General features: G+C 45.2%; 2 protein-coding genes across 2 annotated transcripts in view; both read left to right on the top strand.

Moving 5' to 3' along the window:
• Ganc (glucosidase alpha, neutral C) overlaps positions 1-4,902 on the top strand; it is a 57,992-nt gene extending 53,090 nt beyond the window's left edge. Inside the window, exons 22-24 of the mRNA XM_057780340.1 lie at positions 1,066-1,178; positions 1,913-2,016; positions 2,605-4,902. Of these exons, the coding sequence (XP_057636323.1) occupies positions 1,066-1,178; positions 1,913-2,016; positions 2,605-2,714 (327 nt within the window). The 3' untranslated portion in view covers positions 2,715-4,902. The remainder of the gene's footprint in view (positions 1-1,065; positions 1,179-1,912; positions 2,017-2,604) is intronic.
• Positions 4,903-6,848: 1,946 nt separating this feature from the next.
• Capn3 (calpain 3) overlaps positions 6,849-26,309 on the top strand; it is a 44,839-nt gene continuing 25,378 nt past the window's right edge. Inside the window, exon 1 of the mRNA XM_057780570.1 lies at positions 6,849-7,468. Within this exon, the coding sequence (XP_057636553.1) occupies positions 7,139-7,468 (330 nt within the window). The 5' untranslated portion in view covers positions 6,849-7,138. The remainder of the gene's footprint in view (positions 7,469-26,309) is intronic.

Below are 26,309 nucleotides of genomic sequence, written 5' to 3'. Positions count from 1 at the left end.
GCACAGGCTGGTAGTGGAAGAACATCTTTTATGCAGCCTGCCCCGGAAGATTAGTTCTGAAATTCAGTCTCCTACAGAAGAGTGCCATAAAATAATGTGTCGTAATTATTTTTGGTATACCCTAAGCCATTCAGTGACTTCTATTCTCATCAGGCAGCTCAAATCACTAAAGTCTCCTTGACTATGACTTGGGAATGTTGAGAGTGTCTTTTGAGCCAGGTGAAGCCTGTGCTATACACATCTCTTACCCACTTACCGCAGTGCCTTACAGAGCCAAACACATATTCTTGTTATAGGTATGCTTATTTCTATTAATATTGTAAAATAGGTAAATTGCAGTTTTTGTTTCGATGCATTTTATTGAAACTTGTCTTCATCCAAACTATGCTCTAATATCCATGTGGGGTCCCAGAATGCAGCAATAATCTAGAGACCCCTCCTGCAGCAAACACTGTTAATAAGTAACCTGCCATGTGGAGGGCTGTAGTGTGTAGCTGCAAAAGTGGTCCTTTCCCTTAGAGTAGGAAGGGCTTCTAAAGACAGTTGACTTCATCTGCTATACAGTGATACTTTTCAGCTTCAGTTTTGTTCTGTGCACTTTCCTGTTACATTCTGGGATAGTATTTTCATGAAAGCCATTACTGATCATACTTCATATCTAAATTTCCTTCCAAAGCCTAACTCTTCGTGCTCCTCTTTTTTTTTTTTTTTTTGGTTTTTCGAGACAGGGTTTCTCTGTAGCTTTTAGTTACTGTCCTGGAACTAGCTCTTCTAGACCAGGCTGGCCTCGAACTCACAGAGATCCGCCTCCCCGAGTGCTGGGATTAAAGGCGTGCGCCACCACCGCCCGGCTCGTGCTCCTCTTATGTAACCTCGCTGTTCATATTATTTTATCGTCCACTCAGGAGTGACTGGATATTGAATGTGTAAGGACTTGTGTGTAACTTTGTACAGCTTTTCGGGCGTTTCACTAAGTTTCAGATGTTACTCTTTTCCTTTGGAAGATGACTTTTTTTTCCTATAAATTTATTGCCCTGAGCAGATCCTCTGTGGTTCACTCTGCAGGACTCTGCTGTGGGCGAGCTGTATCTGGATGATGGCCATTCATTCCAGTACCTCCACCAGGACCAGTTCTCACACCGCAGGTTTTCATTCTGTTCTGGTGTTCTGACCAGCAGGTGAGGCAGCTACAAACCTGTGGCTCTTCTCAGATTATGCTACCCTCTTGGCATTTTCAAGTAAATGGATAGCTCAAGTTTTAAGTCACTATTTAGCAGATTGAGAGGTGATCTGTGGTTTAAAGAGTCCTGGTCGCTCTTGAAGAAGACCCAGGTTCACTTCCCAACATCCATGTGGTCTGTAACTCCAGCTGCAGGAGCTCTGACCCCCACTTCCCCTCTTCTGGCCTATAAGGGCATATGGCACATTTACATACCTGTAGCCAAAACATTCATGTTCATAAAATAAAAATTACTAATAGAAAATCTTGAAGATATTATTTATATAAATGAATGGTGAAGGCTATTGTATTTTCAATTTCTGACCCTGGAAGCTCCTTTTTGTCCTCATCTTCTTTTCTCCAGCTGCCTACAAAATGAAACTACTTAGCTCAAGTATTCATTGATACCTTCATTCTTCCATGCACCAATTAATTAAATATCTGGTTTCTTTAAGTTTGATTGTAAGTCCAAGCCATGCTGTGTCTTTTGTGCCCTTTAAATGGTTTAGGGAGATTGATGTGGCCACTGATTACTTAGTCCCTGCTACATCTCTTTGTCTTACTGAATATGGCTCCTGTATGGACCATGACTCCATAGACAGACAGGAAGAACTCACAAGGATGGAGATGCTGACCTGGTGACCAATTAAAAACCTCATCTCCTTTTCCTAATACCATCTGTACCTATTTCAGGTGTGCTGATGAGAAAGGCCGTTATCCCAGCAAGTGCAGAGTGGAGCAGATCTTGGTCTTAGGCCTAAGGAAGAAGCCATCTTCTGTGACTACTCACTCATCTGGTAAGCAAACAGTTCGTTCTTACTTACACCTTTGTCCTGTACACCCAGAAGTATCTGCAGTAAAGAGATGGTTTGTTCCCAAACTGTCAAACTATGCTTAGCTCAGACAATCTGCCCTTCCTTGGTCAGTTCTCTAATCTAGAGTGAGTAGGCCAAGCTGCTTCTCTTCATGAATTGGTCTTTCTGCCCACAGTTAATATTTACTAAGAGAAATTATTGAAGGCCTATAATAGTATTCTAGGTGCTTCTTAATTTGTAATAGGTTACAGCCATCTTCAGCCCTGGAGAATTCTTAGTCTTTTAAAGAACTAATTCGAGGGATGGTGTAGAATTGTGTTCTCCCTCACCTCCTACATTTCTTGAACAAATCACTTTGCTCCTTACAGTTTCTTTCTAACAAGGATTATACTCCAATGAGATTTTTCATGTTTTAAAACAGTCACAGGAGTTCATGAATAAAAGTACTAATGGCTTCTCCTAAGTGAGATGTAACATCGTTTGAAAGCGCCAGACAATGTATCATATTTGGAGGGGGGATTATTTTTCTCCTGGTTTCTCACAGTATCTTTTTATTGTCTTACTATTTAGATGGTAAAGTTCAGTCTGCAGCTTTTACATACTGCGCCAAAACATCCACCCTGAGTCTGGAGAAGCTCTCCCTGAGCATAGCTGATGACTGGGAGGTCCATATCAGATGATGGGCAGGTGCCCTGGTGATGAGGGTGGGAGCCTCTGGACCGCTCACCCTCCTACCTCCCGTGAGATCTATGCTGCCATCCAATTAGCTTCCTTGGAAAAATGATATTTTGCTCATATCAAGTGTACTGATGGCCAGTAGATTTTAGATTTAAAGATTTTAGGTTTGGTGGCCCCTCCTGTAATCACAGTACTCAGGAAGCTGAAGAAGAAGGATCGTGAGTTCAAGACCAGCTTAAGCTGTATCACACAAGACCTTGTCTCAAAAAATCAAAAATAAGATTTCAGATTTTACATCTAAAGATGTATTGTTGGAATGCTGTATAAACACTGCCCTTCCTACAGACCACAAAGCTCTGAGCCATTGCTAGAGCTCAGTGAGCAGCCCGACCTGCAGCTCCTCAGGAGGCCCATGTGTGGGGCTTGTCGCAGCAGTCACCCTGGCTGTTGCAGCAGCAGAGCTGCCGAAGCAATCTCCAAATAGATAACAGAGCCTGCTCCTCTCAGGGTCGCCTTCCACCACAGCAATGCAGGCATAGAGCCCTCGCCTGCAGACGCCCTCTCCTGCATGGTCAGGGCTGCGGAAAGCTCGCCCTAGACAGTGACTCAGGAGCTCAAGGGTTGGTGTCCCTTTCTTGCTTCTTACACTCAAAAGTACCAAGTCAATCTTCAAATTCAGATGTACTCCTTTTAATTATATTTTACTAAATACTCTCTCCTAATCAAAGAATATTCATAACATGAATAAGCTATAATTAGTAATAATGAAATAAATACCCATGTCCCACAGGTGAACTTCAAAAATAGAACACAGGACTGGGACTATCATAACACAAGAGGCACTTGTTTTAGACACAATCAATAATCAAAATAAGGAATATTTTAATGCATGTCTTTAAAAATCAAAATGAATGTAGCCATGAGGTAAGCAGGCCTGCTTTCTTGCTGCCCAGCTCCCAGCTGCCTGGCTAGCTTATGCCCCGAAATAACAACACACAAACTGGCTTTCCCCTGTAAGCAGACTTGTGACCACATTTGTAGTGATGAGGCGAGCAGGCCTGCTTTTCGTCCTGCCCGGATCCTGCACAGCTAGCTTTACACCCAAAATAACAACACACAAACTGTATTCTTTTAAACACTGCCTGGCCCATTAGCTCTAGCCTCTTACTGGCTAATTCTCACATCTTGGTTAACCCATTTCTCTTAATGTGTATAGCACCACGAGGTGGTGGCTTACCAGGAAGATTCTAACCTACATACATCTTGGGCCAGAGCTTCATCGCAACTGCCTCCCTGCCTTCTTCCTCCCAGCATTCTGTTCAGTCTACTCCACCTATCTAAATCCTGCCCTATCAAAAAGCCAAGGCAGTTTCTTTATTAACCAATGAGAGTAACACATAGACAGATGACCCTCCTCCATCAAATGAATACAAAAAAACCTAGGCTAAGCAAAAGATTTTAAATAAAGAAGCTCAGTGTCACTGACTTCCTTTTGCACTGAGTTCTAATGTGTCTTGGCACAGTCTTGAATATTGTAACATAGCATTGCATCCCAATGTTTCTGGCTCTGGAGACCCCAAGACTCCCTGCTGTCTGCTTCAGCAGCTACTGGGGAGGCCTCAGTTCCTCAGCATATGAGCCTCCCACCACATTTCTTCCATGTAGCCACCTGCAGCTGCTACCATTCTGCCTTCTCTTTCCTTAACCACAGCACCCTCCACTGCTTCCACCTGTACAGCTTACCGTCCTTCCAGACCCACCCCAATTCCATCCTGACACCCCAACCCCCCAGTACCCACTGGCAGCGATTTTGCCCTTCTCTGAAATGCTACCCCACAGATAATTGTGCCCTACTTTACATTCTCAGGGATGTGCCTTAGTGCTAAGGATGACTGTGTATTTCCCTACTGGAGTGTATATTCCTTAAGATCATGTTTATTGCTCTATATCTGGTATACCACTATGGCACTTTATTGAAAAGTGCCCCCATAGACTTGTATGTTTGAACACTTTGAACACTGGTGGCACTGTTTGGGGAGGTCAGGGAATTTTTCGGAGGTTCATCATTGCTGAAAGTATATCATCGAGGGTGGGCTTTGCTCAGTTATAACCTCACTCCAGTTCCTGTTTGGCTGCTCTACGTCCTGTGTGCTGTTGAGCACTCAGCCGCCTGCTCCAGCACCTGCTGCCATGCCTCCCTCGCTGTTATGAACTCTCTGTGGAATGTAAGCCAAAATAAATTCTTCTGTAAGTTGCTTTTGGTCATGATGTTTTACTACAGCTCCCCTCTTCTTTTGCTTCCTGGTCATGAGGTAGATGTTTCTGCTTTGCCACAAGTTTCTCCCATGCCACAAGTTATCTCCCAACAGAGCTAATTGATATGGGCAGGGGCCTCTAAAATGTGAGCCAAAATAACCCTTTTTGTCTACATAAGTTAATTATCTCATTTATTTTGTTGTAGTGATGGACAGTTGATTGACATCATGAGTGAATGGTCATTCAACCCAGCCTAACCCCAAAGTGATGTAAATTCAGGCCTTTCCTAACCCCTTGCTGAGTGCTTAAGACACCCTGACAACATTTTAAATGCATTACAGGAGTTAACTTGTTTAATCCTTACACCAACCCAACAACAGACTGTCTATCGTCATACTAGTTTTACATGAGAGAAGACTGGCTCGTAGGAAGAAAGGACAAGGTAACTCAGCTAAAGTTACACACTCATAACCATTAGTGGCCAACCTAGACTTTGAACCTAGACAGGCAGCCTTCAGAAACTGCTCTTCTTTATTCTCCTTCAAGAGTAGTGATACCTTGGGCATTTTCTTAGAGGGACAGGAAGACAAGCTGATAGTTCCAGTAGCTGAGACATAGGTTTCCTTCATGTTACATTAACAAAATTCATAAACCTAATCATACTCTCTTTCTTTGTGTGTGTGTGGGGGGGGTATGTGTGTGTATGCATGTTTCTGTGTGTGATGGGGGTATGCACATGTACACATTTACCCTGGCACACATAGAAGAGGACAACCTGCGGTAATGGTCCTTGCCTTCCACCTTATCTGAGACAGGGTCTTTTTGTTGTTTGCTGCTGCAGGGGCTGACAACCTGGCCCGTTCTAGGGGTTTGCCTGTCTGTATTCCCACCTCTCCCTGGATGCACCGAGATGGTGGACATGTTCTGCACCTAGTTACATGGAAGCTCAGATCCGCAAACTCATGTCAACTGCTTTGCTGCCAATTCATCTCTCCTGCCCAATGCCCCCTATTCCAGCTGTCTCTTCCCACCCTTTCCCGAGACTTCTAAACTCACTTAGGAATAGGCACTGCTGCAAGCTCAGACAAGCCTCTCCTCAGCCAGACTTCGGATGGGGAGAGCAACTGTGAAGGTAAAAAGCCGGAGGAAGCCCTTCCCCAGCTACCGTCATTCTCACTTAGTGAGCCGTGGGCTGAGTCCACACGTGACGTCCTAGGACTTGACACCAGCCTGGCTCAGTATCCATTTCCAGCTTCTGTCTAGGTGCTGATGTGGTGTGGCTAAACAAATAACCTACTAGGGTAAACATTGTATAGTAGGCTTGGTCTCAGTGTGTGTCAGAGGCAGGAGGTGTCTAGGTCCCAAAAAGGGAGGGAATTCCCTGACTGAAAATTTTGCTGAGTGGCATTTTCTAGCCAGTTGGACTGAAAGCTGATTCCAGAACATTCTAGAAAATATACTCTAATATTAAGTGACATTCTGATATTCTAACATTTTATAAAGTAAAAATCATGCTCTCTAAAAGATATGGAATATGCCCCCAGAATTCCCATGGCTTGGATTCCAGCTAGCTGTTCAAATACTGTTTTCTGTGTATCGGTGACCACTGCTTCAGTGGCCTACTTATCTCTCCTAGCCCATAACCCACTTAGCTGGGTTCCTGTGTTCACCTGTTTTAGATACTCTCGTGTCTTGACAACACAAGTTCTTAATGTCAAATAGAACTGCCCAGCTGGGTCCTTCTCTGCCTCTCAGTCCGTCCGCACACTGGCCCCTCTGCTTTCATGCTCACCGTCTCACTTCACGCCTATTTTTAGTTTTCCTGGCTTAAGCGTCTTCAGGCCACTGAAACACAACCCTCATTCTCTTTCTCTCCCTCTGGCAAGCATGCTGCTGGTAGGAGCCCCCAGGTAGAAACCGCTTCGAAATCCTTTAGTGTTAGTGCCTCTCCTTCAGGAACACCTATGGCTCCAGGATCACAGTTCGACTGTTTAAGCTGCTCATAAGCCAGCCAGCTTTCTGATAGGATTTAAACTTTGAAGTGAGTGTGGCCATTTTTTTCTCTCAGTTGAAAGGATCGCTTCAACTTCCGCTTTGTAATTGCTTCCTTTCCTTGAAGGAAGCTGAATCTTGCTTTCTTTAAAAAGCCGTCCTTCCAAAGTTGCCTGCCATGCCGACCGTCATTAGTGCGACTGTGGCCCCGAGGACAGGGGCTGAGCCCAGGTCCCCAGGGCCTGGACCCAGGTCCCCAGGGCCTGGGCCTCACCCAGCCCAAGGAAAGACCACCGAGGCTGGGGGTGGACACCCAAGTGGCATCTATTCAGCCATCATCAGCCGCAATTTCCCAATTATTGGAGTGAAAGAGAAGACGTTTGAGCAGCTCCACAAGAAGTGCCTGGAGAAGAAAGTTCTCTATCTGGATCCCGAGTTCCCGCCAGACGAGTCCTCTCTCTTTTACAGCCAGAAGTTCCCCATCCAGTTCGTCTGGAAGAGACCTCCGGTGAGTAGTCTGCTGGCTTTGTAGCCGGCTGGAGTTTGCCCTCAGAGAAGTCCTCCCACTCAGCACCTCCCCACACAGCTGTGCACATGGGCACAGGGGGAAGGATCCTGGCAGGGGCCTGCTGGGCTCTGGCTGCAAGTGTGGAAAGGAAGGGACAGGGTTGAGTCCAAGAGAGGGCAGGCCGGACTGTTTCTCTCTCGCTGTCTCTTTCTGCTTTTCATGAAAGTAATCAGATCCCTGATTCATCACTAAAATGGCCATCCTTTCCCCAGAACCGGTTCCAGAATGTTCAGAGATAACTTCTCTGCCTTAATATATTGAGACTGCTTCCGTTTCTCAGGTTAAAATCATGAAATATTGTCCTTCAGTTTGCCAGTGACCATGGATCTCTGAGACGCAGAAGCCAGGCAAAGAGGAGCAAGGCAAAGATGACCTTTTCGAGCACAGAATCCTGGACTTAGAAGAATTTTTGTCTGTTTACCTCACTGCACAGATTAGGCCGTCAAGGCCCAGCATGAAATAGACCCAGCACATGACAGGGTGAAACCCTACTCGCTAGCCTCAGGCTTTCTCTTACAGAGATCCACCAGGGGAAATTATGTTCCGCTGGCTCCCTTCTCTGATCATGCTTCCAATGTGACTCTTGGTTTTGATACAAGAAACATTTCAGTCACAAAATAATCTGGAGCTGTGCATAGAGCTCACTCAGTGGTGGAGATCCACTTAGCATGTCTGAGGCCCCGTGTCTGTCCCTGACACTGCTAAAAAATGGATGGATGGATGGATAGATAGATAGATAGATAGATAGATAGATAGATAGATGATAGATAGATAGATGGATAGATAGATAGATAGACAGACAGATACGTAGACAGATAGATACGTAGATAGATGATAGATACATAGATAGATAGATAGATAGATAGATAGATAGATAGATAGATGATAGATATGTAGATAGATACATAGATAGAAGATAGATACTTAGATAGATAGATGATAGATACATAGATAGATAGATACATAGATACATAGATAGATATGTAGATAGATACATAGATAGATACATAAATACGTAGATAGATAGATAGATAGATAGATAGATAGATAGATAGATAGATACATAGATAGATAGATAGATAGATAGATAGATAGATAGGTAGGTAGATAGATAGATAGATAGATAGATAGATAGATGATAGTAGATGATAGACAGACAGTGGAGAGAAAAGGTAATCACAAAGAGGAGAAAGAAATATTTATTGTGCATCTATTACCTTCATGTACTGGGCAAGTCACTAAGAGTATCATGAGTAAGAAACAAAAACATACTATCCTGAAGCCTGCAGTCTAGAGGGAATGAACATTAAGTTAGAGTGACGTCAGGACTGTGTCCAGAGTGGACAGGAACAAGGAGAGCAGGCCATGTCTGGGGAGAGAAACCTTCCATGAAGAAGATGTGTTAGGCTCATCCCAGGATTCGCTGGCCATGTTTTTCTCTGTTTACTAAACCAGAGCTGCCACCAGGCTCCTTTCCTCTCCCACTGCTCTTTGGTAAGGCCCATCGTGGTTGTCATGACTGTCCTTCTCTTAGAAGAGAATACTGCAGTGGGCCAGGTGTAGCTCAGCACACACCCTGCACATGTGAAGTCTCAGGTTCCATCCAAGTCATGGGGGTGGGCAACCCTTCAGCCCCTGCTACCTGTCTTAGCTGAGCCACAGCCCTCTGGGACTAGCTCACACTGGCCACTCACCTTCACCTCTTCCCCAAAGCTTGACGCTGCAGCTGAACCTATGCCTGCAGTGCCCTTCCAGGGTGCGGCTGATTGATCCCTCCTTTCTTTCCCTGCCTACCTGCTCAAGTGCCACTTCCTTCAAGCTTTCTTGCCTCTCTTCTCCTGGTGCTGAGAGCAGGGTCTGTCTGTGGTCATTTGTAGACCCTGCACATATACCAAGCACAGTAGTACACAAGTGATGATAGCGAATAAAAACCCACACCTAAGGGTCGGACCCAGGACAGCCCTGCTTCCCAAAGTAGGGGCCCCTAAAATCCTTCTCCAATACTGCTCAAAGGGCAAGGGGAGCAAAACTTACAAACACTGCTCTTACTGAAAGCACTGATGGCTTTGACCCTAAAAGCTAGGTTTGCACATATGAGAAGGGCCTATGATGCTCTGGGGATGACAGTGGTCCCTTGTAAACACTGTCCTATCAGCATATAGGAACATGTATGCTCTTAGATATCTGGCTGTTTGATATTGGGCCCCTACCACCATCACTGACAACAAAGATCCTGACTTTTCAAACCTTCATTAAAATGCCTGTGCGTCCTCCCATGGTCAAAATGCCTGTGCGTCCTCCCTGGGTGGAATCCAAAATTGTCTCCTTATAGGAACTGGAACTTAGTTGGCTCCTTAGACTCTTGTTTAAGTTAGGTAGGAACAATCTACTTCTCCATTCCTGGAGTACAAGGTCTGGCTATTAACCACGTCTATTGGCAATGACCTTGAGAGAGTAGAAGTCTCTAACCCACATCTAGGTGAGAGTTTTGTCTGAGGTAGAAGCACAATAACCTTGAAAGAACTAGAGGTAAGTTCCAACTCTCTGACCTTTGGTCAGTGTGGAAATAGGCTCACATTTTCGGGCCTCCACAATCAGGGTATAGGGAACTGGAGAGATGGTTCTTTTGGCTCATAACTGTATAGTTTCCCAGTTCCCAGGGATCTGATGCCACTTGTGATCTCTGCAGGCTCTAGCACACATGTGGTACATACACATACACTCAGACAAACACACATGCGTACATATAAAGGTAAAGATTAAGGAATATGCCCTTATATTAACACAAATTACAAAGTTTGAGTGGGTCATGAAAGTGTTATCCAAGTACTTCACTTTATATAATTATGGTCCAGAAAGTACAAAGGATTGTGTATGGGACACAAATTAACTGAAATTAGAAAACCGAAAGGACCCCAGGATTTTCTGAACTGCAAAGCATTCTTGGAAACATCTGCTTTCCCACGCACTCCTTGGACATGGTAACCTCTGTCAGGCCTAGAGAGTAGGGACCGTGTCCTGTGAGGAAACACACTAGATGAGGTCTCCACTTTGCGGGCATATCCCCTCCCCCGCCTGCTATTAGTGTTATAACCCCATGCCCATCTGTGCTTTGCCCAGTGTATACCCTTCACTCCTTGGTCTGGCTAATTCCCCAGCTGCCAACACCTGGCCCTGAGGGAAACTGCCAGTCAGAAGCCCCCAGTACCTCCCTTCAGTTGACTATAGTACCATTAACCGGAAATCTCTTGAATAAGGGTGATGTTGAAGTGGGCTTTCCCAAACTGTCATTCGCCACCCACCCATATTTCACTCAAGCTGTGATCTTCATGCTAGCACTTGATTGATCTTGGTGTCCCACACCTGACATCCCCAGCTCACGGCTCTCCCTTTCTCCTTGCTGCCTGCCAGCATGAGCCCAGCTGCCTTGGCGAGATTTGGCACTCTGTGTGACTTGGCCTTCTTACCTCTTCGAAGATCTTCACTATCCAGGCAGAAGTAACTGGTCCCCAGTCCTAAGGCAGTAGTTACTCCAGGAATGCGAACAGCAGCAAAAGTACAAAACAGCAGCTCTGTGTGTCGGGAGGCTTGTTCCTGATAGAGAATTCTGTCTGATTCTTTGCACATCTTTGGCGAATATACTTCCTCCCTGAATCCTCAACCTGGGAGAAACTTTCTCTCGGGAGGAAAAACGGAGGGAGGGAGGGAGGGAGGGAGGGAGGGAGGGAGGGAGGGAGGGAGGGAGAGAGAGAGAGAGAGAGAGAGAGAGAGAGAGAAAGAGAGAGAGAGAGAGTATCCCCATGACTACGGGTACTTGCAGCGGCCAAAAGAGGGCAACTGGAACTGGACTTTTAGGCTGATATTGGTGCTAGGAACAGAACTCAGGTCCTTTACAAAAGTAGTATGTGCTCTTTAACCTAAGAGTCATCTCTCCAGCCTGCTTTATAATATATAAAGAGTTCTTGACTCAGGTATATTGGTACCTACCAGTGGTCCTAGCTACGGAGGAAGCTGAGGCAGGAGGATAGCTGACACCATCAAGTTTAAGGTCAGCCTGGGCAATATGAGAACCATATTACTTAAAGATAAAAACAAATTAGCAACAATAAAATAGAGTGCTTTGCCTATAGGGTTGAACATGATTGGTTGGTTGGTTGGTTGGTTAGTTTTTCAGGACAGTGTTTCTCTGTGTAGCTCTGGCTGTTCTGGAACTCACTCTGTAGACTCAGAGATCCACCTGCCTCTGCCTCCTAAGTGCTGGGATTAAAGGCCTACGCCAACATGATTGTTTTCTAGGAAGAAAAAGAAAAATAAAAGAGGCCGGGCGGTGGTGGTGCATGCCTTTAATCCCAGCACTTGGGAGGCAGAGGCAGGCGGATCTCTGTGAGTTCGAGGCCAGCCTGGTCTAGAAGAGCTAGTTCCAGGACAGGAACCAAAAAAAAAAGCTACGGAGAAACCCTGTCTCGAAAATAAAAAAAAAAAAAAAAAAAAAAAAAAAAAAAATCTTGCCCGGGCGGTGGTGGCACACGCCTTTAATCCCAGCACTAGGGAGGCAGAGGCAGGAGGATCTCTGTGAGTTCAAGACCAGCGTGGTCTACAAGAGCTAGTTCCAGGACAGGCTCCAAAACCACAGAGAAACCCTGTCTCGAAAAAAAGAAAAAGAAAAAGAAAAGATATTTTGGTTGATATAAAACAAAATGAAAGCTAGAATGACGTGGAAGGTGAACAGAGAAGCCTGAAGTGTGTGTGTGCACGTGCACACACACACACACACACACACACACAGAGCTCCTGGCGTTCCTATGACCTAACCCTCGCTGAAGCTGTGAAATACCAGAGACAAGTAACCTTTAGGAAAGGGCACACTTGCACTGCACCTTGATTTCAAGTGGCAACGCTGAGCCAACATGCCCAGAAGCCAATGTAGACAGCACGGGACTATGGAGAGAGAAAAGCAAAAGGAGGGAAAATGGACTCACTGAACCCTGGGTGGGGGAGAATGAGGAGGCCCTGCTGCTCAGAGGCTGGGAACTGAAGATGTGTTTTAGTCTCCAAGGACACCCCAAGGCCTCTAGCACTGGGGAAGTAAGTATTCTGGTTGCTCCACCATGCCTGGAGCCCGGTATGAAAACTCCTAATAAACACTCCATGTATTAGGAATTTTTCCTAATGCAAGCTCTCTGCCGATGCAAAATCTCAATCAAGCCAAATCAAAACAAGCCAAATTAAAAAATATCCAGGTTTAATAGGATTCCTGCGCTCTCAGGTTGCCCCAAGGGGGAACCAGGAACTGGGAGACCTAGACACCCCCCCTCCACCACCACCAGGAGGAAGGAAAAAGGACCAGTGTTCCTCTTTTGAGAGTTCACTTAAGTACCCTGTGGGAGTGGTCCTGACCCCTCCCTGGCATGCTGGGATTTGAAGTCCAGACCAATACAACTCTCAGGCCTGGGGGGCTAGGATAGACTCAAGGGGCTGGGGTCTATGCTCCCAGCTTAACACCGTGTAGATCCAGGAGCAAAATGTTGAAGAACTGCTTTCAACAGTCTAAGGTAGTTGGCTTTCCTCCTGACATGAAGATTCTGAAGGGCGAAGGGTCTCACTATGTAGCCTTGACTGGACTGGAACTCGCTGTGTAGAGCAGACTGTCCTCGAATCATAAAGGTCTACCTGCTGTAGTCAGACTTTCTTTGAACTGCCAGGTCCCACATAATGACACGGAGATTTCTTATTAAGTATGATGCTTAGGCTTATTCCCAACCAGTTCTTATGACTTAAATTAACCCATTTATAATAATCTTCCACCTCTGCTCAGTACCATGTGTTCCATTTCCACCACGTCTGACTGGCGAATCCCACCTCTCTTGTACCCAGTGTTCCTACCTCTGCCCAGAAGTCCTCCCTAGCTATTGGCTGTTCAGCTCTTTATTAAACCAATCAGAAGGTGCCTTGGCAGAGACACATCTTCACAGTGTACAAAAAGATTGTCCCACAATAGCCTGCCTCTGCTGGGATTAAAGGTGTACCCCCATGTCTAGTCATAAATGTTTTGACTAAATCCATACCACCACCACCACCTGTTTATTTTTGCTTTATGTGTATGGGTTTTTTGCCTGCATGTATGTGTGCACAGTGCCCTTGGAGACCAAAGGAATGTATCAGACATTTGTTGTCACCAAACCTGGGTCCTCTGCAAGAACATGATGCTGTTCACCTCTGACTCATCTCTCCAGCCATCTTTTTCTTTTCTGAAGTTCACTGATTCTACTTGGTGCCATCTGTATGTGCATAGATATAGGACCATCTACTGGAGCATGGGTAGCCTTTTGGAGACTATATCTGAGAAAAACTTAGCCTCCTTTCTCCAGCAGCCATGAGTTGATAATAGTTTCTCAGTCAGGGTGGTATTTCATGAGCCCCTCCCTGAACCATGCTGGAACTCTTGGCTGGTTTGATCATCTGCAGGTCTATGTGTGCAGTCATGTATTTGTTAAACTTCACTGTCATGCCTAGAAAATGGTTTGGCTACAGACACCCGCTTCTTCTGGCTTTTACAATCTTTCCACCTCCTCTTCTGCAATGATCTCTGAACCTTGAGGGAAGGCTATGATATAGATGTTCCATTTAGAGCTAGGCACTCCACAGTCTCGTTCTCTGAACATTGACCAAGTTGTGGATCTTTGTATTAATTGTCATATTCTGCAAAAAGAAGTTTCTCTATTGAGAGTTGAGAGATGCACTAATCTATGGGTATAAAGATAAGAACTTAGAGAGCAATTTAACTAGGGCCCTAGGTATTATGACCTAACCACTCATGGGATTTGTGCTCATTTAACAATACCAGGCATTAGTTCTATCTTGTGGAATGGGTTTTAAATCCAACCAGAAAGTGTTTGGTGACTCCCATAACATTCAGGCCACTATTGTACCAATGAGGCTATCTTGCCAAGACAGTCATTGTAGTTCATAGAGTTCATGGCTGTGTAAAAATTCTCTCTTTTCTTTTTTTCAAGATAGGGTTTCTCTGTGGCTTTGGAGCCTGTCCTGGAACTAGCTTGTAGACCAGGCTGGCCTCAAACTCACAGAGATCCGCCTGCCTCTGCCTCCCAAGTGCTGGGATTAAAGGCGTGCACCACTGCTGCCCGGCTAAAAATTCTTAATACTTTTCTCCCCCAGTAATGTAAACAGCACTGTAAAAGCTACCCAGTAGAGCTGAAGCTTTCTGAATGCTACCAGCTTGAGTCTCCATGTCCTATGACTGAGATGTGTAGTGTGTTCAATGATTAGTCTTACCATCAAGTTCCAGAGGGTAAACAAGAGCAATAATTATAGCTTATAATATTTAGGGGAATCTATGGTCCTCAGTTACCAACAACATGATAGGAGATAACCCATATCTGGCATTGGGCTTTTTATTTGATAGTCTACCATTGCCTGAGGGAGACATTGTCTCCATCCTCCATTATGGGGTAACTCCATTTGAACTTCTTTTATAGGTGTGTCTATTTTAGCATGTTTCTACAGTAGGTTTCCATGAGGCATTTCCAAAGTCTTTAGTGTTAGGTATCCCTCTTCAGACGCCCTCCGCATCCTACCCTCCCATAGCCCAGCCCATGTAAGAAAAAGCAATTTTTAATTAAGAATAATTTACAAATATTATAGTATCCTGATGACAAAATCATGGTTTCAAACTTCAGTGGACCTAAGAGTCTCTTAATAAACTGATTTAAAATGCAGAGAACTGGAGCTAGGAAAAGCTGGGTGGGTGAAGTGAGATACAGACGTGAACACCTGAGTTGTATCCCCAGGACCCATGTGAAAAACCAGGTGTGGTAGGGTGCATTCCTGTAATCCCTATGCCGGAGACACAGAGACAGGTAGGTTTATGGGGTTCACTAGACACTGAGCCCCAGGTTCAGAAAGAGGCCCTGTTGTTACCGGTGGTCAGGGTCTGGGCTGGGTGTTTCCAGGGTCTTTTTTTTTTGTTTTTAAATACTTATTTATTTATTATGTATACAATATTCTTTCTGCATGTATGCCTACAGGCCAGAAGAGGGCACCATATATCATTACAGATGGTTGTGAGCCACCATGTGGATGCTGGGAATTGAACTCAGGACCTTTGGAAGAGCAGGCAATGCTCTTAACCACTGAGCCATCTCTCCAGCCCCGTTTCCAGGGTCTTGACCTATTAACCAAAGAATTGAAAACAAGGGATCACATAGATTTACGGAAGAAGCAAGATAACTATATTATAAGGGAAGCAGCGGAACAGATTGTAGGGGGTTATAATGTCAAGAGAGTCTCAAGGGCCCGATTTAGGTTTGGAGCTTTCTTTTATGAAACTAAAGATAAGGAGGAGTTGATTGGTATGGGGTGTAGTCTGGGCAGTTCTTTATTTTCCCTACTGTGTGTATCCCTTCCCATAATGCACCTGGTATTGCTCATACACACACCCAACTATGCAAAGGTATAAGGTAGCAGGTTACTGTCCCTGAAAAGTTATTAGAGGACTCAGTTCTGTAAGACTGACCACGTACCCAAACACCAGCTTAGGCCAGATCAGCCTTTCTATTCTTTGATACATTAGCTAGAAATTGCCTTATTTCAGGAGAGTGGCAAGTTGGAGCAGAGACACACCATTGTAATCTCTGCATCAAGGTCAAGCTAACCACTGAGTCTGAGAAAAGTCCATGCTACATGGGGAGATCCTCTCTCCAAAGAATAAAGAAATCACTTGTGTAAGAATAGATACCGGAACCCTGGACCTGAGGAACATTTGGTTGTGGAGAACACTTGACATTAGGCTGTTTCCATAACCGTTTAGTTAGATGCTCTTCAACTTAGGGATCATAGGCCCAATATGCTGTGGCCTCCCTGTGTACGGGCAGGGCCTCACCTATGTACTGTCCACCTACCCCCTTAAGCCCTGGATTTGGTAGATAGCAGGCCAATAAGGGCCTTACCTGAGTGAAAGCTTATAATATAATGCTTTATTAGTTGCAACAGAAGGTTCTCGAACCCATGAAGATTTCCATTTTTAGCACTGTCTATCTTTCCATATTCGTGGGCTTTATTTTTGTTGACCGATTTTGTTCAACATTTGTAGATTATAATAGTCTATGCCTGATAAATGATAGAGTAAAAAATACTTCCTTACTTTTGCTTAATTCGCCCCTCGTTGGCACTTGGAAAAGCTCACTATTTAAAATTGGTTACTGCCCCCACTCACCCCTCATCAAAAAAAGAAAAAAGACAAAGAAAGAAAGAAAAGAAAGAACATTGCCTGTTTGATTGGTACCAGGGGTGGAAGAAGGACCATTGTTCAAAGATGGGAGAGTGTGCAGCCTGACGCAGGATGGGCTCTGGGGGTTTCTGAGGGTGCTAGGTACATTATTTGGAGAGAGGTGTGTGTGTAAAGCACTAGCAGGTGAAAATTTGGCTGCCAAATGCATTAATACAGTATGGGGGGTGTATAAGCCAAACTAAATGAGAATTCCAAACTACACTGTCTCCTATGCCCTGAGCACCACTCTGTCTCAAGAAGCAAGATGGATAGAACCTGAGTAACAACACTTCTGGCCTTCACTTGAAAGCATACACACCCACACACTCACTAACACTCAAACTCACTTACAGAGAGAGGCAGAGCGAGAATAAAAAATACACAGAGAGAATAATAAGTAAATACAGAGACGCAGCCCATACCGTGACTCAATGATAGTTGAATCCTGAGACTAGGCCTTAATAACCTGGATTTTATTTATTCGTCTTTAAATTTTGTTCTGTTTTTGCTCATTTGGTCTCCTTTTGCTACAGTCTTATTCTGTAATTAATGCTGGCCTAAAACTCTCCATGCTGCCCAGGCGGACCTGTAACTCAAAGAAATCCTCCTGCCTAAACTTCTCGAGCACTGAGATCGTAGGTATGTACTATCATGCCCCCTGGGAAGTGGCGTTTACACTGGTGTTGCATTTGAAAGTGGATGCTAGAAGTCTGAAGCGTACACATGGAGAGGTGCAGGGCAGGTGAAGGCGGCGGAGGTCAGCCAGCTTCTGGGAGGACTGAACACCCTTCTAGCGTGCAGCCTGGCTGCCCTACCTTCCCACCTTCTGCAGCTCTCTGTGCACACAGAGAGAAAGTGCGGGAAAGCCAAGCATTCCCAGCAACAGTTCCCTAGCAAACGTAGACTGGGAGGGAGCTCAGTAGGTAAAGTGCTTGCTTAGGATGCATGAAGTCCTGGGTTTGCTCCCAGACACCACACAAACCAGGTGTAATAATCATGTCTGTACTTTTGGTACTGGGGAGGCGGACACAGGAGGATGGGAAATTAAAGGTCATCCTAAGATACACAGTAAGTTTGAGGCCAGCCTGGGCTACATGAAACACCATCTCTCAATCAAAATGAAACGTAAAACAAAACAGAAACGGAAAGACCTGCGACCCACACTTCCCGATGCAGAGGTGCTATACATAGGGCACTGGCTGTGTTGTGTTCGCCCTGGGTCAACTGGAATAGGGTCTTTTGCTCTGAGGTCCATACACTTGTCCTCTGCATCCTCTTAGATGAGCGCCCCTAACAGAGCAGTCAAGGTCTGCAGGGGGTGGGGCAGGGACATCGGGAGAATGAGGCTTCATTACCCTCAGACAAAGGCCGATCCCTCCTATGCATTCAGCAGCCTGTATAGGATTAGTGTATACAGCATGTTTAGACTATATCCCATTGATGACCAGTGGCAAAGGCATGAATGCCTTTTGCTGAGGCAGAGGGAGCTCTTGCAAACTATATTTTCTCTTTTTAAAGCAAGAGTCCCAGCAAGGCTGTTCGAGGTGCCCTAAACGTCTACAAGCCTTTGTTGTCTGTTTCTCCCCATCCTTTTCTGGCTTGCTCTCTCCCCTCCCTGGTTTCCTCTCTGACTTGCATGTGTTGCCCCTAGACCATGGGCTCAGGGGCCTCTAGCCAAAGCTGCTGACTCTGACCGCGGCCTTTCTCATTTGCATCAAGCTGCTGAGGGCGGAGGAGCTATATAGGCTCCGGGCCATTCACCAGAGGATTAGGCCTGGGCTGAGGGTGCAGCAGAAGAGGGGCCGCAGGGAAGGCCCAGGGCACTGCTGGTCATCATGCCCTACCTGCTGCCGGGATTCTTCTGCGACAGGGTGATCCGGGAAAGGGACAGGAGGAATGGAGAGGGTACCGTCTCACAGCCTCTCAAGTTCGAGGGGCAGGATTTTGTTGTTCTCAAACAACGGTGCCTGGCTCAGAAGCGCCTCTTTGAAGATCGTGTCTTCCCGGCAGGTGTGCAGGCCCTTGGTTCACACGAGCTGAGCCAGAAAGCCAAAATGAAGGCCATCACGTGGAAGAGGCCAAAGGTAGGGATAAAGGGGGCATGGAATCTGCAGAGAGCTGTTGAGAAACGGAGTGAAGCGGCCAGTGGTCAGAACCTGAGGCCATGGATTTACCCCAACTCTGAGCAAGTAGGTCATTAGGGTTCCACAGCCCCAAACACCCAACTTCTTCCACTAGAGACTAAAGATGTTATTTTCTGTTCCTGAGCCCGACGATGAGGACCCTTAGATTCCTAAGCTTATAAATATCTGGAGAGTGCTAATGCATCGACTTATAGATTATAAGGTGAGAATCAGTTAACTCAGCTCTTCCTGAGAGCAGGCGTTTGGGGAGGGGAGAACAGAGTAGTGAAGCGAGCAGAGGCTTGAAGTTTCAGGGCCCACAGAAGGGGAGAACAGTAAAGAAATGGAGGCCAGAGAATGAGCCTTAACCTTCAAGCCCAAGCTGGCTCATTAGCATGATGTCAAGTCTGTTTAAACAGGAAGGTCCCCACTGACTAGGCTCCTTCCTGGATGAAACAATTAGCCCAGGCTACCCTATCGAGGGAGCTCCTAGGAGCCCTCGCATGTCAGCGGGAGTAGGTCAAAGTGCTCAGAAGCATGGGGGACAAAGCGCGTCTTCAAGAAGGTGTGAAAGAGCCTGCTGCATTCTGAGCTGGCAAGGGGTGTGTGTGCAAACCCAGAGGAGCTGCAAGACAGGTTCATTAGTATATATGCAAATTTTGATTAGTTAAATTTCTTTTTAAAACTTTAATTAAACTTCTAATTTTACTTTTTGTGGTTTTCTAAAAAAGATTTGTAAATTTTATTGTATTAATTAAGTGCATGCATGTGTCTGTGTGCGTATATGCCCACGATGTCAGGTGTCAGATGCCCCTGGAGCTAGGGCTACAGGCAGGTGTAAGCCATCTGATGTGGGTGCTGGGAATTACACTCAGGTCCTCAGGGAGACCAGTACATGCTCTGAACCCCTGAGCTACCTCTCCAGCCCTGACCTTCTAATATTACAATTACTGGGTGACATAAAGTTGTAAAATAGTTCTGGGTCCCGTGTGTAGCCCCTCTGCCCAGTGGTTTTACTGTTTGCAGTTTTAGTTACCTGTGGTCAAGAGTGGTACAAAAATACTCGATGGAATAGTCTTGAAATAATTCAGAAGTTTTAAATAACCTCCATCATTATATTTTTAATTGCTCTGTTGTATTATAGTGTTACTCATATCTCATTGTCTAATTTATGAGTTGAGCTATCCTCAGTGTACAGGAAGGAGTCTAATATATGTGGGGTGGTCACGGTTTCAGATTTCTGGGGTCTTGGGATCTACCCCAAAGATGAGGGAGAATGGCTACACTCAGTCCAGTTTTCCTCACTGTATCATCATGGCATGGTACATTTCCATCAATAACCAATATCGACGTATTATTGAGAACAGCATCCACACTTTCCTTAGGGTTTGTCCACTGTCTTTTTATGTTCCAAGGCTCCTCTCATATATGTCCACTTAGGTGTCCTGTCTCCTCAGCCTCCCCCTCAGGCTCTCTGGTGTCCTGTCTCCCCAGCCTCCCCCCTCAGGCTCTCTGGTGTTGTGTCTCCTCAGCCTCCCCCCTCAGATTCTCCTCATTTCTGATGCACTTCACAGTTTCTCAGAGCACTAGTGAGGTATTTTATAAAATGCCTCTCAGTTGGCATTTGTGTCTACTTTTCATCTGACTAGACTAGGCGTATGGATGTGTTGTTTGGTTTTTTAATAATTTTTTATTTTATTTTCTGTGTATGAGTGTTTTTTTGCTTGCATGATTATATGTACCCCACATGTGTGCAGTATTCCTTGAGGCCAGAAGAGGACACTAGAGCCCTTATAATTAATACAGACCATGATATATAATATAATATAATATAATATAATATAATATACAGACCATGTGTGTGTGTGCTGGGAACTGAACCAGGATCCTTTGCAAGAACAGCAAGTGCTCTTAACTGCTGAGCCATGTCTCCAGCCCTGGGCTTATATGTTTTGAGGAAGGTGACCAGAGGTCGAGCACCTTCTCACCACAGCACTTTGAGAGCCCAGACTGTCAGATACCTCCTCACTATGATGCTTATGTTGACCTTGACATCCTGAAGCGTCCACAGGTTCTGTATGGTGAAGTTTCTTTCTTCTCCTTTTCTCCTCACAAGCTAGAACCTAACCAGAAGCTCACACTTAAAGAATGAAGAGTTATGTTCCACTGCCTTGAGTGCAGAGTGTCTTAAAAATCATGGGGATAGGGCCGGGTGGTGGTGGCGCACGCCTTTAATCCCAGCACTCGGGAGGCAGAGGCAGGCGGATCTCTGTGAGTTCGAGGCCAGCCTGGTCTACAAGAGCTAGTTCTAGGACAGGAACCAAAAGCTACAGAGAAACCCTGTCTCGAAAATCAAAAAAGAAAAAAAAATCATGGTGATAATTCTGCAAGAGTGTGGTCTGTATTCTCTCCATGTCTGTCTCTGTGCAGTTATTGGTAACAATATGAACTCACGCACGTTTGTCTTTGATTTTGAGATATTGTGTCGTTGCACATTCTTCCAGCTATAGTCAATAGACGTTTGCAGTTGGCTCCTGCGCCTAGCCAACAAATCCTTGGGTTGGTTTGTTTTCAAATCTTCTTGAGAATGTTCTGGTTTTGAATCATTACAAGATGCTCCAGGTTCATCTGGTATAATTCCTGCTCCAATCTTAGGATCCGCTGCATCGTAGCTAGTGTGTGTGCACACCTTTAATCCCAGCACTGGAGAGGCGGAGGCAGGCAGATCTCTGTGAGTTCGAGGCCTGCCTGGTCTACAGAGCGAGTTCCAGGACAAGGCTACAAAAACTACATGAAGAAACACTGTCTTGGAAAAACAAACAAGAAAAAAACAAAACAAAAAACCCGTGATGGAGAGCAGTTGAGGTCTGACACACAAGGGTGGCCTCTAGTCTCCATGTGTACACACACACATAAGAGATGGGTTTCATGATGACATTTTCATAATGTATAGATTTTACTTGGCTTACGTTTATCTCCCATTACTCTTTCTTGTTTTTCTCTTTCCCCTCCCACTGCTATCCCTCTTCTCCCAAGATAATTACCCTTGCACTTTCTTTTTCTTTTAAAACTTAAATGCCAGACCTTGGTGGCACATACCTTTGATCCCAGGACTCTGGAAGCAAAGGCAGACGAATCTCTGAGTTTAAGGCCAGGCTGGTCTACAGAGCAAGTTCCAGGACAGCCAGGGCTACACAGAGAAACCCTGTCTTGGGGGAAAAAAGATTCTGTTGTACAAACATACCGCATGTTCTTAATACATTCTTTTGTGATGGCCATCTAGGCTGCTTCCATAACTGGCCCTTGTGAACAGGACCACAGTTAATGCCAATGGAATCTTTGTAATATGCTAGTTTAGATTCCCTCAAGTATATATCTATATGTAGCCACATTATAATTTCTTTTTAGCTTTTTTAAAGAAACTCCATACTGATTTTCTAAAAATATGCATTTATTTATTTTTATTTTATGCGTGGGAGTTATTTGTGTATCATTTGCATGTCCAGGGCCTTCCTTCAAGGGGTGCTGAATTCCCGAGAACTAGAATTATAGGCAGCTGTAAGCTACTCTGTGGATGCTGAAAACCGAATCTAAGTCTGCTGCAAGGGTAACAAGTGCTCTTAATCACTGAGCCATCTCTCCAGCCACTCCTGTTTTGCTTTTTTTTTTTTTTTTTTTTTTTGGTTTTTCGAGACAGGGTTTCTCTGTGTCTTTGGAGCCTGTCCTGGAACTAGCTCTTGTAGACCAGGCTGGTCTCAAACTCACAGAGATCCACCTGCCTCTACCTCCCAAGTGCTGGGATTAAAGGCGTGCGCCACCACCGCCTGGCTCTGTTTTGCTTTTGAGAAAGGGTTTTATGTATCCCAAACTGGCCTCAAACTCACTATATTGCCAAGAATGACCCCGAGCTTTTAATTCTCCCAAATGCTGTGATGGTAGGCATGTAACACTACACCAAGTTTATGGGGTCCTGGGAATCAAATCCAGGGCTTCATGCATGCTAGGTGAGCTCTGTTGAAATAGGAGGGGCAGGGCTGCGTCCCCGGCACCCGGCCGCCCACATGGCTAGCTTATGCCCCGAAATAATTACACGGAAACTGTATTCTTTTAATCACTGCCTGGCCCATTAGTTCCAGTCTCTTATTGGCTAGCTCTTACATATTGATCTAACCCATTTCTAATATTCTGTGTAGCACCATGAACTGGCTTACCAGGAAAGATCTTAACCTGCATCTGTCTGGAGTGGGAGAATCATGGCGACTCCTGACTCAGCTTCTTTCTCCCAACATTCTGTTCTGTTTACTCCACCCACCTAATTTTCTGTCCTATCAGGGCCAAGCAGTTTTCTTTATTAATTAACCAATGAAAGCAAGAGATAAATCCAAGACCCACCTCCATCAGAGCTCCCTACCAGGTGAGCGTCATCCTCAGCCTGTGTATAAGTAGATGTTGAACATGACAGGCAATAAATTACATGCTGTACCTTTTCCCTTCCAACCATCAGCTAGGATTTCTGTTTGGCTTCTTGGGTTTAGTGGACTTTAAATTTTATTACTACATTTATTTATTATTTACTTATTTCTTTGCTCTTAGAAGAAGGTTTTGTTTCATTCTAAATCCTTGGTTCACCTTTGTAAAAGGTTTTCTGTCCCCTGAAAATAGGTTTCTCCACTGACACAGTAAGCCAGATAAAGCTGAATTGAAAAAGTGTAACAACAGCTTTATTTGAGCAAAGCAACTCCTGGGTAGTTCTCCAGTTCCAGAGGTGTAGGCCGGAGAAGCTGCTCTCACAAACAAAAGCACAGAGACTCTATAGGTTGTAGGGGGTGGCATGATGATGTGCCTTCCAGAAGCCGTGTTTGTGCCCAAGTATGCTCAAAAGCTCAGCACTTTAAGGCTTTAGGCAGGGACTTGGGCAGTTGGCAACTTCAGGGGAAGAAGCTGCAGTAGCCACCAAAAATGCGGAACTGGGCTTTTTGGTGCCTTTCTTTCTTCAGAGGCTCTCTGAGCCAGCAGGGTTTGGAGGGAGAGAGAGACAAGAATGTATGAGCTTCCCAGATGGTGCAGGGGTGAATTGGAGGTTCCAACCAAACACTTTTTCCCTTCGGTATCTTAAGTGCATTGCTCCAGTCTTTTGGCATAAATCATTGTTATTGAATGAGAGCTAGAGGGGCCAATGACACCAGAAGAAAACCCACAGAATCAACTAACTTGGGCTCTAGGAGCTCACAGAGACTGAACCGCCAACCAGAGAGTTTGTATGGGACTGACCTAGGCCCTCTACACATGTTACAGTTGTGTATTGTTGGAAGAAGGTCGCTTGTTAGTTCCCGGCCGCTTGGCCCCAAAATAATCACACAGATGTTGTATTAATTACATCACTGCTTGATCCATTAGCTCTAGCTTCTTATTGGCTAACTCTTACATATTAGTTTAATCCATCTCCAATAATCTGTGTATTGCCACAAGGCTGTGGCTTACCGGATATGTCTCTGGGGTGGGGTTGGGGGGGGGCTACACAGCTTCTCTCTGACTCTGCCCTCTATCTCCCAGCATTCAGCCTAGTTTTCCCCACCTAGTTCTGTTCTGCCCTGCCATAGGCTCAAAGCAGTTCTTTATTAACTAATGGTAATCACAGCAAACAGAAAGAAATCCCACATCAGTGTATCTTGGTCTTTCTTAGTTCCCAGAGGCAGCAGCCTGCCTCAGCTCAGGGCCAGTTACGTCATCATAACTTACATTATCATCTGCCTTTCCACCGGCAGCTGTGTGACACCCTTTAAAAGTGCCCACCACAGATCCTTCTTTTGCGTCTCTCTTCTTGCCTGCTCTCTCTGTCTGTCTGTCTTCCTCTCATGTCCCCACTCCGGCTGGGTCTTCTGCTCTTTCACTCCCCACCCCCAGTCTCTCCCAATAGAGCCCTTGCACCAACTCTGTTGGGAGCTGCAGGCTTGCTTAGTGGCATACTTGGCAGGGCCCGCTAAAAGGTACCCACTTGGCCTTTCTACTCTTAAATCATTACAGTCTTTTTATGGGGCTCCTAACAGTAGGAGCAGGAACTGTCTCTGACTCTGTTACCTGCTTTTGGGACCCTTCCCTCCTACTGGGGTGCCTCATCCAGCCTTAATAGGAGAGAAGGTGTATCTACTGCAACTTGAGACGCCATGGCTGACTGATATACTTGGGAGGCTTGCCCCTCTCTGAAGAGAAAGGAGGAGGAGTGGATGGGGGAAAGGGAAGAAGGGAGGTGGAGGGAGAGAGAAGAAACTGGTCGGGCTGGGGAAAATTTTTAATTAATTAAAAAATGGGAAAAAAGATAGAAAGAAAAGCCTCATGATAATCTGCACACCTCCCCCAAAGGAGTCGCTTGGCTTTTTCCTGCATATCCAAAGAAATGTGTTTATGTTAGGTCCAGTGAAGACCTAGATGATGTTTTCCTGCTGGCCCTGCTGGCTCGCCATTCTTAGTACCCTACTCTTTCAGCGTGCAGTGTCAGTCTTGGTATCTTGGGAAAGTGGTTTTGAACCACAGCTTTCAGCACTGGTTCTGCTCCTTTTCTTTGTTCACCTTCTCCAGAAATTACTGTTATTGCTCCTAGGCTTTCGGTATTCTGGTGGTGCTGGGTTTAAACCCAGGACTCGGCACACGCTAGGTAAGCCCTCTAATACAGAACCACATCCCAGTTCTAGTTCCTTCTTAGTGCATAGAAATAGGAAATTATTTTTTTTAGGAAGATAAAACCTATTAATAGATTTAACTTTAACATTGCAAGATTATTATTTCTGTGATTTTTTTAAAAAGAAATTAGTGTGTGTGTGTGTGTGTGTGTGTGTGTGAACAGCATGTGGGTGCTGCTGAGTTTTATAGGTGGATGTGAGCTACCAGATGCATGTGCTAGGACCTGACCTGAACTTCATTATTCTGCAAGAGCAGCAAGTGCTCTTAACGACTAAGTCACCTCTCCATTCCCTACTTTATGCTTTTATATTTTTTCTGGGTGGATTTGTCCCTTCCAACAAACCAGGAGGGGGCAGCTGAGGCTCACACCACATCTACTGTCTGCTCCCACAAGACCTGTGGATACTGAGACAGACGCTGACTCTAAATGTTTATGTCCCACATCTTAGAAAGGGAGATCTTTTTTTTTTTCTTCTAGCATCCTTTCCCCTGACTTAGAGAACAAAATCCGTGAGTTCTGCTGCCCCTTTGCCCCACCTCTCAAAGCACATGCTGTTCAGTATCAGTGTGGGAGAGAAAAGGGGACAACTTTGGGGCAATTTTCTTACCTTCTCTGGTCCTCAGTTGTTTATTATTTGCCTTAAGACCAGTTTTCCTACGTAGTCCAGGCTGACCTTGAACTGGCCATGCTCCT

Source organism: Chionomys nivalis, chromosome 9, assembly GCF_950005125.1.
Source record: "Chionomys nivalis chromosome 9, mChiNiv1.1, whole genome shotgun sequence".
Lineage (NCBI taxonomy): Eukaryota > Metazoa > Chordata > Mammalia > Rodentia > Cricetidae > Chionomys > Chionomys nivalis.
Note: the sequence above shows the minus strand (reverse complement) of the source record. Positions and strands in the feature narration are given on the sequence as shown.